General features: G+C 47.7%; 5 protein-coding genes across 5 annotated transcripts; 3 read left to right on the top strand and 2 right to left on the bottom strand.

Annotated features, from left to right (window-relative positions):
- The first annotated feature begins 2,020 nt into the window (after window positions 1-2,020).
- EV420DRAFT_1537929 (williams-Beuren syndrome critical region protein 22) lies at window positions 2,021-3,247 on the top strand. Its single transcript, XM_060472974.1, has 6 exons — window positions 2,021-2,138; window positions 2,191-2,228; window positions 2,280-2,458; window positions 2,507-2,603; window positions 2,656-3,079; window positions 3,131-3,247. The coding sequence occupies exons 1-6, from the start codon at window positions 2,103-2,105 to the stop codon at window positions 3,206-3,208; spliced, it is 852 nt and encodes a 283-aa protein (XP_060332029.1). The 5' UTR covers window positions 2,021-2,102; the 3' UTR covers window positions 3,209-3,247.
- Window positions 3,248-5,063, bottom strand: EV420DRAFT_1537925 (mitochondrial chaperone BCS1). Its single transcript, XM_060472973.1, has 6 exons — window positions 4,917-5,063; window positions 4,827-4,885; window positions 4,739-4,769; window positions 4,377-4,682; window positions 3,774-4,324; window positions 3,248-3,714 (listed from the first exon to the last, which is right to left on the bottom strand). Exons 1-6 carry the CDS (start codon window positions 4,959-4,961, stop codon window positions 3,321-3,323), a joined length of 1,386 nt encoding a protein of 461 aa, XP_060332028.1. The 5' UTR covers window positions 4,962-5,063; the 3' UTR covers window positions 3,248-3,320.
- A 29-nt stretch (window positions 5,064-5,092) lies between these two features.
- EV420DRAFT_1763488 (DnaJ-domain-containing protein) lies at window positions 5,093-7,281 on the top strand. Its single transcript, XM_060480743.1, has 7 exons — window positions 5,093-5,210; window positions 5,273-5,311; window positions 5,370-5,545; window positions 5,601-5,653; window positions 5,707-5,862; window positions 5,912-6,244; window positions 6,294-7,281. Exons 1-7 carry the CDS (start codon window positions 5,154-5,156, stop codon window positions 6,971-6,973), a joined length of 1,494 nt encoding a protein of 497 aa, XP_060332027.1. The 5' UTR covers window positions 5,093-5,153; the 3' UTR covers window positions 6,974-7,281.
- Window positions 7,282-7,481: 200 nt separating this feature from the next.
- On the bottom strand, window positions 7,482-10,451 carry EV420DRAFT_1642013 (uncharacterized protein; the record flags this gene model as incomplete). Its single annotated transcript, XM_060477306.1, has 15 exons — window positions 7,482-7,563; window positions 7,615-7,655; window positions 7,710-7,808; window positions 7,862-7,960; window positions 8,016-8,803; window positions 8,849-8,918; window positions 8,979-9,134; window positions 9,186-9,416; window positions 9,475-9,651; window positions 9,700-9,773; window positions 9,824-9,833; window positions 9,894-10,018; window positions 10,075-10,084; window positions 10,138-10,264; window positions 10,330-10,451. 15 exons carry the CDS (start codon window positions 10,449-10,451, stop codon window positions 7,482-7,484), a joined length of 2,211 nt encoding a protein of 736 aa, XP_060332026.1.
- A 677-nt stretch (window positions 10,452-11,128) lies between these two features.
- Window positions 11,129-13,441, top strand: EV420DRAFT_1642012 (aldehyde dehydrogenase; the record flags this gene model as incomplete). The annotated part of the gene is made up of 16 exons (XM_060477305.1): window positions 11,129-11,250; window positions 11,311-11,324; window positions 11,384-11,460; window positions 11,514-11,637; window positions 11,690-11,793; window positions 11,850-11,900; window positions 11,951-11,980; window positions 12,035-12,094; window positions 12,150-12,246; window positions 12,300-12,510; window positions 12,564-12,574; window positions 12,623-12,786; window positions 12,837-13,026; window positions 13,074-13,186; window positions 13,248-13,342; window positions 13,393-13,441. 16 exons carry the CDS (start codon window positions 11,129-11,131, stop codon window positions 13,439-13,441), a joined length of 1,512 nt encoding a protein of 503 aa, XP_060332025.1.
- Window positions 13,442-13,450: the final 9 nt, after the last annotated feature.

Raw genomic sequence — 13,450 nt, 5'->3', positions numbered from 1 at the left:
TTCAACGGTCAACTCAACCGCGGAAATTTCCACGCACAGGATTCTGTGATTGTTGGTTTTCAGTATTTTTAGGACCCGTTTCGAATTCTCCGACTGCGATCATTGCTGTTGCTTTGTTCTCAGGCGATGTTTCAAAACCCGAATCTCCTTGTTTTCTCCGGACCAAACAATCAACGATCGGTTTTGATGAGCTGAACTCGAGGTAAAATCCGCCGACCTCTCCATACCACTGTATACGCAAGTCCTTTAATACAGCTGGATCACATGCACATTTTTAAAACTGCTTAAAACCCCGTGGCCCGTGGGGAAGCTTGGCGTCGAGCTAGGGACGAAAGTTTCGTGCTAGTGGACAAGGAGCACGCGGAGGTTTGACACTTTTTCACAGTATGAAGTAAATTGGATAAGTTGGTGCAGCAAGTAGAATGAAGACAGGACAACACGATGCGGCTCAGGAAGCCCAAAGTTTTTTTGTCGTTTTCGCGTATTACACTAAGTTGATGTCGGATTCTGGATGGGACTGAGAGGCGAGTGTCAGTGCGGCATGTCTTCCTAGCCCTCTACTATCCGCATATTTGAGGTCAGGAAGCAATTGCTAGTTTGATAAGAAGGATTGGACCCGTACAAGTACTCTGAGTTGGGCCTTAGTCCACCTATATGACATGGCTTTCCGATCTGCGTGAAGATAGCCCAGGGCTATCATTGATCTAAGATAGTTGCTCCTAGAGATTCCTATCATACGTATGATATTGACAAGGCAATTATGCAGTCAGCGACGGTATGCCTGAACGTTTGTCACGGAGAAATACATAGGACTCACAAAATGATGCAACTGCCTTCCGTGAACGAATTTTCGTCAGGCCTAGTAAGCAAGTAGGTCCGATGTTCTCTAGTTATAGCCCTTTTCATCCGGCAGTAAACGGTTTGAGAACACGGGACAAGCTGGTTCGAGACCAGCTGCACGCTTGTCTAGACAGAAATCTTACTTTTCCTCCGCCCACTTCTTTGACGGCATCGAGTGTTAGGTCGGATATATCGTAGCCTGGATTGGCCATCGATACTTGAACCGGTACCTAGCTGGGGTGATTCAAAGAGCCGGAGAGTCCAAATCAAGTATAAGAAGGGGAGGCCTTAACTCCATGTTGCAAAGCTGCCTTGGGTGTCGTGTTGGACCTACTAATGGTGGCCTGCCAAATAGCAGTCAGAAGACGGGAGACATTGCACGATGGCACGAAAACTAGCGCCGTTGGAGCACGATGGGCTGCCTGATGTCAAGGGTGACCATTTGATATAACATGCATCGTCGAATGAAACAGCAGAAGGAGATTCAATCTCTGCGTTGGGACGATAACATCATTGTTAGTACCAGATTCAGGAATAAGGCAGATTTTTCGGACCTGATAGATATCGATGAGCCTTTCCTAGACCGGCATTGTGCGCACGTCTATTTACCTTGTGTCTGGAATCAACCTTTCAGTGGAGGTGTACGCGTAAGTTGGCAGACGCATGGTCTCCGCTCCGTATGGTCATGAATGTTTCGGCGACTATGGGAACACTTGAAAGAGCAGAGGGTTTCCCCGTGCCAGACACCCCTACCTGTAACAATGTTTTTTAAAGCAAGTACACCGGAGTAAAGTATTATGGCACGCAAGCTATAGGACGCAGTATGTGGGAATCATTTAGCGGTCAAGAATCGAACTACGAGGCCAGATGATTATTGCATGCCGAGCAAGGCCGAGAATTAAGAGTTCACTGTGAAGAAAGGATGAGGGAGCAGAACATCACCGAGGCACAGGGACGCAGCATTCCAGGATAGACGCGCAGAGAACAGTGGAGCTATTGAAAGCTTATGGTTCCAAGTTGGAAGGCTGGAAGAACCCGAGGGTTTCTAGAGTTTAATGGAGAAAAAAAGCCTCCTGGGACCGAAGCAAGTAGTCCAGCAACATCCACACTGGATTCCTTATAAGTAAATGAGTTAGCAGGGTTGAGTACCAGTCGTAGCAGGATGTGCACATGTAGAATTGGTCACGGACCATCGGACCGTAGCACCCGGACGAAAATTCCAAACCTCCCACGGCCTGTCCCCGTTTTTTCCAGCACTCGTGATGTCGCGGCCAGAACTACAAGCCCAACCAGAGATTGTAAGATAAACCTTTCTAATCGGCTTGGAGTGGGTCTTGATTATGTTAGCAGTACTATGGCGACGTGGAAGCAAAAAAATACACGAAAAAGTGCGTTTATGAGCGGTCTAAAGTGCCATGACAATGACCTCGACGACTTAGTACACGGAATCAGCAAATCCAGGCTGACATGACATACCGAGCACTGGAATTACTGAATCTTCCACCTGATGAGCCGGCAATGTTGTTGGACATAGGATGCGGGTCCGGGTTGTCTGGCGAGATTCTTGACGAAGAGGGATACATATGGACGGGTGTCGATATCGCTCCCAGTATGCTTGGTGCGTTGCTGGTACATAATAAATCGATTTTGCTAATGTATGATCAAGAGGTCGCCCTTGAACGAGAAGTCGAAGGCGACCTCTTTTTGCAGGACATTGGTCAGGGCTTTGGATTCAGACCAGGGAGCTTTGACGGTGCTATCAGGTAACTAGAACAGTGCTATCGTCCGAATTTATACTCAGCTGCGCTTTCCAAGTGTCTCTGTCTTGCAATGGTTATTAAACGCAGAAACATCCCATCCGACGTCCGCCCCACCTCATCGACTCAACAGGTTCTTCACCACACTCCATTCAGCTCTGCGGAATCCTTCACGCGCAGTCTTTCAATTTTACCCATCCTCTGATGACCAGATTCAACTCATCTCGTCGATAGCCCAGAAGGCTGGATTTGGTGGTGGTATAGTCGTAGACTACCCGAATTCAAAGAAAGCCAAAAAGGTTTTCTTATGTCTGTTTGTCGGTGGAGGGGGTTCTCAGCAGGTACCACAAGGACTCGATGGAGAGGTAGAGGAGGACGGAAAGGCACGGTTTGAACGGCGAAGGGAGCGGGAAAAGACCAGGTCAAAAAGCGGAAAGAGGAAACCTATCAAGGGTAGGGATTGGATATTGAAAAAGAAGGAGGCAAGTCCAGGTATCATTCAGTTGTTCAAGCCCTAATGCCCTTGGTCTTAGCTATATCGAAAACGCGGTAAGGAGAGCGTTCCTCACGACTCGAAGTTTACAGGTCGGAAACGGAAACCAGTTTTTTGACAGTATTCCTTTATATTTGTTGTACGCTTAGACATGGCTAATAGCTTGTTTGCATCTCTATTTTGTGGATTATAAGATATTACTTTTGAGTGAGGGACCACTATTTCTAATCCTATTGCTGGCGTTTTTGAGTAAAGATGTCTTCGCAAGCCTTCATTACTTGCTGAACATCTGTGCGAATGAAGAGACCTTGCAGCTCCGCCATACTAATTCTCCGTCCCACATTCATCTCCTCAGATACAAGACTCTCCAGGGTTTTACCAATAGCCTCTAACCTCTCTTTACTAACTGACGAGTCGCCACCATAAAAGCTTATGAAGAGGTTGTATGCCTGAACTGGCACCGCATGATCAAAGAGTTCTGAAACATCCACGCGCCCCGGCCGTATGAGGGCAGGATCTAGTCGTTCGATATGATTTGTCGTCATGAATATTATTCGTTCCTCGCCTGATGCGACACCATCCAAGGCGTTCAGAAATCCGGAAAAAGTGACGGAGGACTGATAACTGGATAACTTGTCGTGAGCCAATTTCTGGGGACGCGGGCGATTAGAAGGTATAATTACCCATCTTCAGAGGTTTGAACCCGTTTATTGAACGCAGCATCTATGTCTTCAATCAAGACAAAGGTGCGTGCTGGGGCATTTGAAAGTAAGAAATTGAATTTGTCATCGCCAAGTCCTCTTTCAGACAGACTGATGATAGATATATCGTAAGAAAATGCGCCAGCAAGGGCTTGGATAAATGATGATTTCCCTGATCCTGGAGGACCATGTAAAAGATAGCCTCGGCGATAAGGGATGCCGCGGTCGGCGTACCACTGACGGCGCTCCATGAAAGATTTTACATCTTGCTGAATTCTTTCGGACTGTCCAGGAGCCAAAACCACACTTGGAAGTGGTCTTCGAGAGCGGGCCTTTCCAAAAGGTCTCCACTCGACTCCCCAAGCCGTGTATATTACCAGTTTTCCTTCTTGTTGCCGTACAGCTATGTCCCTGGCCTCGGAGAGTAGAACAGGGAATATTTTCCGATCACGAGAGAGTGTGGTGAGGGAAACCGTTTCCCATGGATCACCGCTTCGCAAGTTGACAGCGCGGGTCTCACGTTGTCGTGTCATCTACCGAATGGTGTTAGTAGCGGTCCGAAGTTCGAGGAGCGATAGATGGGACCTTGATCCAAGCTCCACGATACTTGAAATAGTGGTTTCCTGGTCCAGCGACTAGATCAAAGGTGGCGTTTCGGGCGTTGTCTTCTTGGTACACCCTTGTTTCAACGCTGAGTTGGTGGCTTCGTGCCCAGCGGACTCTCCCGTCAGGTTTTGGTGGAGACTTTGTTTGTAGAGCAAGCCAGGTGAGGAACCAGTCATAGGAAGGATCTTTGTTTCTGATTTCCAAGGTGACCAGCAATCGTCGTTGAAGCGCAATAGATCCGAGTTTCAGTGCTTGACTTGCGTAGGCGACAAGAACGCCTACTCCCTTCGAAAATGACAAGGTGTAAGGAGGGCGAAACTTTCGGGAATGAACGGCACTACCATGAGACCGAAACCGGCATTAAAGTAAGGACTACACTTGAGGCATGTAGGTCAGCGTCGAGCATAAGTTCAGAATTTTTTGACGCACTTGTCAGAGCCAATTCCTGTCGCCTTGAAAAGCTGGGAAAGCATTCCTCCAGTCGTTACCTGGTGGGGCCGGTGTAGCCTCCGTAATGACGGCCGTGGGCGCGACAGAACCATTAAGCGGGACGTCCGACGCCATTCAGTGGGAATGAAAATGTCCAGACGAGGACGGTACGCGTCGTAAGAACAGGAACCGACGAACCACACGATTTGTGGGTGGTGGGTGGTGACCAAGGGATGCCTTCCTATTTGGGCGTCGCGTCTCATTGGCACTTTTCTTCGATTTCGCTGCTTGACCACAGACCACATCCACCGCTTCTTCCAAGCCGTGATGCCTGTAGATCATGCCTCAATACTCGAGGCCTATGCTGTCCTAGGCTTGCAAGAGGTGCGTCTGATACTTCTGCATCGATAACTAATTAACAGTCCTCTTCTTTCTTTGCTCTATAGGGTGTATCCCTGGAGGTCGTAAAAAGCACTTACAAACGAGTAGCTGCTCCTTATTCTGCAGCTTGTATGCGCTCTCATCGTCGCTTCGTCACTGTAGATTGCATTGCGCACGCATCCCGACAAAAATCCCGACAACCCAGATGCCACCAAGGAGTTCCAGCAAGTAGGAGACGCCTACAACACACTTATCAAGTATCTCGACAACAGCCATGACGATTATGATGAATACTCAGACGAAGAATACTATTCCGAGGATGAGATGGACTTCTACATGTGCGGCAGCGCCTCGTTTTTGTTGCACAGTGGACGCTGACTTTTCACTTCATAGGTATTTATTCGAGCAATTTATGAGAGGACACACTAATCGATACATGCACACACGTCTGTATATCCTGTGCTATCAAGGAGATAAGAACTCATCATCTTTTTTTCAGGGTATCGCCATGAACACTTCATGCCGATGCGGGAATCGTCCGAGCAATACAACGAACGCTTGCGCAAGTCTCGCGAAGAACAAGTTGCAGCACAGGAGCGTCGAGAGAGGGAGAATGCTGCCCGCAAGGCGAGGCAGGAGCAAGACAGGGAACGAGGTTCGTTGCCGCGACTCTCGCGTGTATCCTTGCCTTAAACATTTTCTAGCCCGGCGTCTGGCGGAGCAGCGACAGAAGGAGAAAGTGGAAGCAAAAAAATCAGAAGCAGCGGCGCAGCGTAGGCACGCTGAACAGGCAATACGCACCCAACTGCAGAAGACTCAGGCAACGAGGTCCGCTGTCTTTGCGGCGGCTCGTGTGGGTGATGCAACTAAAGTAAAGGCCGGCGTATGGGAAGACGAGGTTGATGCTGCAGGAGGGGAAATCAAGCGTGATTGCGAGAAGTTTGTCTCGCAAACACCAAAGGATCCACAGGAAACCTTACTGCATATCGCTGCCTTGAAAGGCGATCATGAGCTCGTCACATGGCTTGACGCGCATAGTAAGTTTTGGTCTTCGTTTAACTTTGCCCTAGCTAAACTTGTGTATAGATGCCGATCCCGAAGAGCGCAACGGCGAAGGTTTTACGGCCTTTCATATTGCCCTACGAAATGGTCATCAAAAGATCATCACGTACTTCTTTAATGCATTCCCTCCCAAAGACGAAGACTCCAAGCCGATCTATACACCTCCTGAATCCACCAATCTCCTTACCCTGGCTCTTGATGCCCGTGACCCTGAAGTCGTTTGGATGGTCCTCGACAAATCTCTTGCCAGCTCTGATGATATCAGCAAAGCATGGTCATGGATAACCTCTACCGAAGGACGCAACACCATGTTGAAACCCAATAACGTCAACAGAGCTCTCAGCGACAGTGTACGCTTGGAGCACTTCAACGACATCATCCAGCTCCTCATGCGTTTCGGTGGCTTCACTCCCCCTCCCACTCCCAGTATGAGTGAGCAGGAGGAGCGGGATAAATGGCCGTCTCAGGAAACCTCCCCAAGTGCGTCTCATAGCAAGCAGCAGAAGCAAAAACATCGGCGCTCGCAATCTCAAATGTCCCCAGCAGACGGCCCCGGCGACCGTCAGGGACAGCCTGTTCCTGTTGTAGATACTGTAGGAGACACGATGCCCCAAGGACCTGGTCGGGGTCGTGGTCGAGGGAGGGGTAGGGGTCGTGGACGTGGACGCGGACGTGGACGTGGAAGAGGCCAGGTCCCCGCATAAATTTTCTTCTTTTTCTTTTTCGGTTTTCTTTCCTTGGGCATTTTCCCTCACCTGCACATATACTTGTTCTGCGACACACCTTCATGATTCGGTGAAGGCATTGACACCACCGTGTACACATTTCTCATCTTTCATTCCTCAACCCTCAATCATCATCTGTCCATTGCTATCCTTCCCTTGCATTTTAATTTACCATAAACCAAATGTTTCTTAACTGTATCTCATAGTTACGGCTAGTACGGCTGCTCTCTCGTTGTGAATAACAATGCTATTGAATGTCACCAGTTACCATGCATCAAATTGACAATGCGACTGGCTTGAGCTCGGTCCAGGGTCCAGGTGCCATTCCACACGCCCCAAACCCAACGTACTGTCACGCCCTGCCTGCTCTTCAAGTTGTGATGGTTCTCGCGAAAATTTGAAAATGACTTTACTTCTGCCAATGAGATGCTATACTTATCAGCCAACCACTACTATATCATATACGATCGTTCATACATCCCCAAAATCAGTCAAGATCATCATCATTTCCTCTGAGCCGGAAAGTCTCAAGAGTCCAGCCGTAACTCTTTCTTAGCCGGTGACCAACACTGATAATGAACGCGTCAGGCATTCGTCTCACGCATAATGTAGTCACTCACATTCTTAACAAATGAGAGCTTAGGACAGCATCCGGATGTGGCTACATAGATCTGCGTTTAAGGCACATTGAAAGAATTACGCAGAAGAAACATACACGATGAAATGAAATTGGTCGTGCAGTCTTTGCAGGAGGGTCAAACCGAACAGAGGAACCTGCGGTCTGGATTACGTCGAAGCCAAGCCTTTTCATCGCCTACAACAGAACATGAATTATAGTCGAAATGAAAAGAGGTAGGAGACACCAACACGTTCAAAGTCTCCCCATCGGACATGTCCCCTTTTCGAGTTGTCCTTCTGCTCCATGTTCATGGTGTCAGGATCGACAGCCAGGATTCGCTGGAACACCTAAAGACGGATATTAACAGTGATTTATTTCTGCCAGGTGCTTCGGCAAAGGTACCTTGAGTATCTTCTTTGGCAAGTCGAAAGATGAAGGTAGAAAATCCGGAAACTCGTTCAGTTCAAGCTTAACTTCTTCTGTAACTGGCATCTCTTCCAGGATGGGTTCGGAGGCCTGGGGACCTTTGGTTTTGGTTTTCTCTTTGGGCCTCGATTGTTGAGTCTCGTTGACATAAGAATGGCCAGATTGAGCGCTGGACTGAGATGGTACCGACGTAGGAAATGGCGTGAAAGTCTTTGGCGGAGTCTGGCTGGAAGTTGGTTCCATTTCGACCAGCCTGTCGCTCTCTTGTTGAGCTATCGTTAGAGCTTGCGCCATGTGGACAAAAGTTTCCATGAAAGACGGCCTGTTGCCTTTGGGGTCCAATAATCCATACTCGCGCGCAACCCGTCCTTTTTCGTTCGGTCTGTCGACGCTATGAGCCGCATTCCAGAAATATTCGTCGGCTTCCTTCCACAATTGGTCGAGAGTTAGTATCTTGTGAACGCCGTCGTCGGCCTGCCATGGAGGAACATCAAACATTCTTCCCAATGCCTGCATCATGAGACCACCGGTTTCGTGGACAACGTTGCTCCAATGACTTGACGCATAGTCGTTCAGATCGGTCGCTTGTTTGTGCCATTTAAAGTTTCCTCCCACCGTGGATTTCCAGTCGATCTTGTCAGGGTCCATGGGAATAACATACCTCAACATGCCTTGCGTAATAACGTCCCCGCTTTTTTGGAAGGCGTATTGGCGAAGAGTCTCACCGAATGGAGACATCACCATATTTGCATGAAATTCACAAGCTGAGATGAATTAGCTACAATCACAATTCACTGTGTATGGCTCACCAACAGCATAATCACCGAGCACTTCAAAAGCCTCTGCGCTGAATTTGGTAGCTTCAGAAGGGGAAGCTTGCTAAGATCCGTGTGACATGAGAAAGACTCGGAGTAACTTAGACTGTTAAATGCAACTAACCAATTTACGGGAAATTCCGTCATGAAATGCAACGGCAGAGGACCCATTTGACTCCGATCCCATGAACTGAATGACGAGACAGTCGAGTTCGGTCTGCAACGAGTGCGTGCTCCAATACTGGTAGTTGGTTTCTATGTGGGACATGCCTGTTTGATCCTACAAGTACGGCTACATGAGTATTTTGGATTCAGCGTGCTGAAAGCTTACTCTATATCGTTTGAAGTAGGGACGGTAATACTCGCAATACGTGATGACTTGTCTAAGTTTTACCCAGAGCATTTGCATGTAGTTGTGGGCTCGTACACCACAGGCGAAGAGCCTCCACATAAGATCATCGTCTTTCCGGTAAGCGCGCTCGATCGAGAACGGAGTGTACAGACCACGGCGTGCCAAATCTTCAAAAAGTTCCTTGGCGGAATACCACAAGTTGCTGGCCATCTATTTTTGCAAATGCGACGATCATGCACATATGAAGGGAAAGCTAGGAGAGACTTACATGAAGATGGAAGTTCAGATTAATAAAGGCGTCCCCCGAGGTATGCATTTCAATGTATGCAGCACCTAAAGTAAGGATTTGAGGTGAAGGTATGATACTGCGCCTTCTGGTGCCATAGATCCGCAGGAAGAGTTCGAAGTCCTTCCTCCATATTTCTGCTGTGTCTCGGGTACGGTCCTGATTAATAAATCAAGGACAGAAAGCGCATTGACCTCAGTGACCTACATATTCTGAAACAGCAATAGCTCTTGCAGTTTCCCATTGGAGATTGGGTATTTTGCAGCCTTCCAATAGAGCGGCTAAGAAACAGGGTAAGAAACCCGATCGATGGGTCATAAAGCATTCATACCGTGACGTCTCTGAAGGAAGCCGTCAGTGCCCCAGAGCGTAAGAGGACACAGAGGAAGCTTTCCACTTACAGCTAACCACTCGCTTGAAGGTTCCAAGCGTCGGCGTTTCGGCGCAGGTTTTGTTCTCGGTGGCGCACAACAATCGTTTGTAGAAGCATAGTTGTGGTAAAGTGTGAGCGTTTCGTCACTGACGCCTTCATCGAAACTCCAAGTAAGCGCGACATGCAGAAGATGTACACCAAATTCGCACCAAACTCGACCTATGGCTCTTTATTTTTACTTTCTGAGAACATCGGAGGGGCAAAAGACGTACAGCTGCTTTGTTCCAAGTCTTTTTGTTTCCGAGTCCTTTTCCAGGATATCTTCCACCGGCAGGCAGCGGTACCGGTGGATCTAAACAATAACTCAACTTTTTTCGACCTTCAACTCGGCCATGAATCCTGCAAAACCCTGATCATAGCCATCAGCCAAGATCTGAGACATGCATGCGCAGACTACAGCTCACCAAGCTTCAAATGACTTCTTTCCACTTCCTTTGCAATGCTTCACGGTGTTGTCGAGCCACTCGACCAACCAAGGATTCGCGTCCCACTTCTTCGCCCGCTCAACATGAACAGAATTAGACATACTATTGAATGTTTCAAGCAAAAGACACGTCTTTCAGGTGACAAAGACGCGTTTTCGATCGTCACTCTTTTTTCAAAGTGGGGTTGAAGTTTAAGTTGTTTCGGCTAAACAAACATAAGTCATCCTTTTGATTGTGCGGTCCACCGTGCGAGCTGCTGATACTTACATAAACGTATTTCACGAGTCCTCGGAGTGAACACAACTAGTGCGATATCTAGCGACATGTCCAGTGGAAAACTCTCAGGAAAAGCTAGTGACTCTGCCGAGAGAATCCGTAAACACAGTGTAGAATGGAGATGTCGGTTATATATTATTCCCAATCCTCCGGAGCTCGGCGATGGAAGGTAAGTATGAGCATATCATGTTTCAAGAATACTATTAGTATTACTCACAAGGGTAGGTAATAAGTTTCCCCACGGTTGGAAAGGAGAATCCAAGTCAATTAAAAGTGCGTCCGGAAACCCCCGAACTCAGTCGCGTCTGCCATATGATCAAACATTACGGACGACTCATTGCAGCGGCTTTTACTCTTCATGCCCATTCCTGACCCTGTCTGATTAGAAATCGAAGGATGCTGACGAGACAGACCAGGTGGATGTTACTAAGACGGGCTAAGACATTCATAAATAGGCAGTTGCATCAATCAGTGTTTTTCCCAGCGAAAGTCTTTTAGCCAAATGCCTTCTACCTTCACCTACACATTCGATACCCCGCTCTACAAGGGCAAATCAACTTTCAACACCGGTCTCTTTATCAATGGAGAGTTTGTTGATCCCGTTGACCGTGATGCTAAGATTGAGTCAGTTCTGGACTATCACTGTTTGCAGAAGATCAATGCTAACTCGATTTTCCTTCATAGTGTGGTCAATCCTTGTACGAATCTTCTAGGTCCTTGCTGGCACTTATCAATAAGCTCATGAGGTCTGCAACAGCGACAGGGAAACTGATCACATCTGTTTCCGCAGGGTCAGACAAGGATGTAGACATCGCTGTCAAGGCAGCAAAACAGGTTTGTCGATCATCATTATCACCAGTGTATCCTATCTAAGTGATGTCTTCTAGGCGTACAAGACCTCCTGGGGTCTTAAGGTACCTGGAAGTGTTCGGGGTCGAATGCTGAGCAAGTTGGCCGATTTGATCGAGAAGAACGCGGACGAGTTCGCGGCTTTAGAAGCTTTGAATGTCGGTATGTATTGGCCCACATACATTTTAGATATGGTTACTCACCATGCGTCGAGGTAAACCATTTGGAGTGGCAAGGATGGCTGACGTCGCATCTACCATCGATACTATACGCTACTACGCTGGATGGGCTGATAAAATCCAAGGTAAAACTATCGAGGTAAATACATTATATATCCTTTTGGTATTTTCATCTACTGATTCACACATTGTTAGACCAACGAACAAAAGCTCTCGTACACCAGACACGAGCCTTATGGCGTCGTCGTATGTATCCTACTAGTCCTTTTCAACGCGATTGTCTTAGAAAAGTGTAGGGCCAAATTGTTCCCTGGAACTATCCCTTGGTACGCGTACTGCTAACCGTACTGTTCTTCCTAAGTGCTGAATACCACACTTAGAGCATGATTTCTTGGAAGATCGGCCCTGCTCTAGCTACCGGAAACGTGATTGTTCTCAAGGTGGGATGAAATTCAATATATATGGCTGTGGGGCTATCTGAATGGTTTTTTTTAGCCCTCCGAATTGACCCCACTGACGGCTCTCAGGCTTGCCGGACTCTGTAATGAAGCAGGTTTCCCGCCAGGCGTCATTAACATCGTAAATGGATACGGTAATCCTCGTTCTTATCTGCAGATCTGTGTCAACCAATTTACTCTTTCTTAGGACATACTGTTGGACAGGCTATCAGCGAACACCCTGTTATTGAGAAGATTGCTTTTACGGGAAGTACAGCTACAGGAAGAAAAATCCAAATCGCGTCAGCACAGTCCAATCTGAAAACTGTGACTCTGGAGCTTGGCGGAAAGAGCCCAAACATTATCTTCGATGACGCTAACCTTGAGCAAGCGATCAAATGGGCCACCAGGGGCATTTTGTATGTATCCGGATTTTGTTAGCCTTCAATACGCTCACTTTTATTCCTATTAGCTCCAATATGGGTTCGTCTTAAGACACCCTTTCTTTACATCCCTCTGACCAAACGTCAGGTCAAAACTGCAATGCTGGCTCTCGGATTTTCGTGCAAGAGGGCATATATGACAAATTCCTTCCAATGTTCGCCCAGGCTGCTCGTTCTCTCCAGTCAGCCACCGGAGATCCCTTCCACCCGTCCACGAAACACGGCCCACAGGTTTCACAAACTCAGTTCGACGTAAGCCATGAAATTTTTTGTCTAACGTGACATTCCATTGATGAATGTAGCGCGTGATGGGCTACATCGACTCAGCAAAGAACGACGGTGCAAATATTCATATTGGTGGTTCGAGACACGGTTCAGAGGGCTACTTTATCCAGCCGACGATCGTAACGGAGTGTACACCTGACATGAAGATCGTACAAGAAGAGGTCTTTGGTCCAGTAGCCGCAGTCATCAAGTTCAAGACTGAGGAAGGTGAGTGAGACCAGCATCGGCTGCGGACAAGCTTGACACGTTAACAGAGGTCATCGAGATGGCGAATAACACGGTCTATGGTCTCTCAAGTGCTGTCTTTACGGAGAACTCAAGTCGTGCGATTCGAGTAGCACATGCTCTTGAGGCGGGACAGGCGTTCGTAAGTTGATGATTCGTACATGACGTGGTGATTCTGGTGAAATGTCTTATTCGCGTTCCAGGTTAACTGCTTTAACTCTGTGGAGAAAAACATGCCGTTTGGTGGGTACAAACAATCTGGAATTGGAAGGGAATTGGGTGAGTACGCGATCGACATGTACGTGACCTTTTTGCCTTGCCAAGATCTGTTCTAATTATTGGCTTTAGGTATACACAAGTCAAGGCTGTCCACATCAATGTTGGTCTTAAGCTTTAACCTGCCTTT

Source organism: Desarmillaria tabescens (genome assembly GCF_030435595.1).
Source record: "Desarmillaria tabescens strain CCBAS 213 chromosome Unknown EV420scaffold_14, whole genome shotgun sequence".
Taxonomy (NCBI): domain Eukaryota; kingdom Fungi; phylum Basidiomycota; class Agaricomycetes; order Agaricales; family Physalacriaceae; genus Desarmillaria; species Desarmillaria tabescens.
This window is presented reverse-complemented; position numbering and strand designations above follow the sequence as displayed.

What these genes read in the sequence shown, in the direction of transcription:
- EV420DRAFT_1537929 (XM_060472974.1), top strand. Translation starts at nt 2,103, where the DNA reads ATGTCGCGGCCAGAACTACAAGCCCAACCAGAGATT. An exon ending in TACAAGCCCAACCAGAGATT is followed by an intron (nt 2,139 to 2,190) that starts GTAAGATAAACC and finishes TTATGTTAGCAG; the next exon opens with TACTATGGCGACGTGGAAGC. An exon ending in GGATATTGAAAAAGAAGGAG is followed by an intron (nt 3,080 to 3,130) that starts GCAAGTCCAGGT and finishes CCTTGGTCTTAG; the next exon opens with CTATATCGAAAACGCGGTAA.
- EV420DRAFT_1537925 (XM_060472973.1), bottom strand. Translation starts at nt 4,961, where the DNA reads ATGGCGTCGGACGTCCCGCTTAATGGTTCTGTCGCGCCCACGGCC. An exon ending in GTTCTGTCGCGCCCACGGCC is followed by an intron (nt 4,886 to 4,916) that starts GTCATTACGGAG and finishes CGGCCCCACCAG; the next exon opens with GTAACGACTGGAGGAATGCT. An exon ending in ACAGGAATTGGCTCTGACAA is followed by an intron (nt 4,770 to 4,826) that starts GTGCGTCAAAAA and finishes CCTCAAGTGTAG; the next exon opens with TCCTTACTTTAATGCCGGTT.
- EV420DRAFT_1763488 (XM_060480743.1), top strand. Translation starts at nt 5,154, where the DNA reads ATGCCTGTAGATCATGCCTCAATACTCGAGGCCTATGCTGTCCTAGGC. An exon ending in GATGAGATGGACTTCTACAT is followed by an intron (nt 5,546 to 5,600) that starts GTGCGGCAGCGC and finishes TTCACTTCATAG; the next exon opens with GTATTTATTCGAGCAATTTA. An exon ending in TAATCGATACATGCACACAC is followed by an intron (nt 5,654 to 5,706) that starts GTCTGTATATCC and finishes TCTTTTTTTCAG; the next exon opens with GGTATCGCCATGAACACTTC.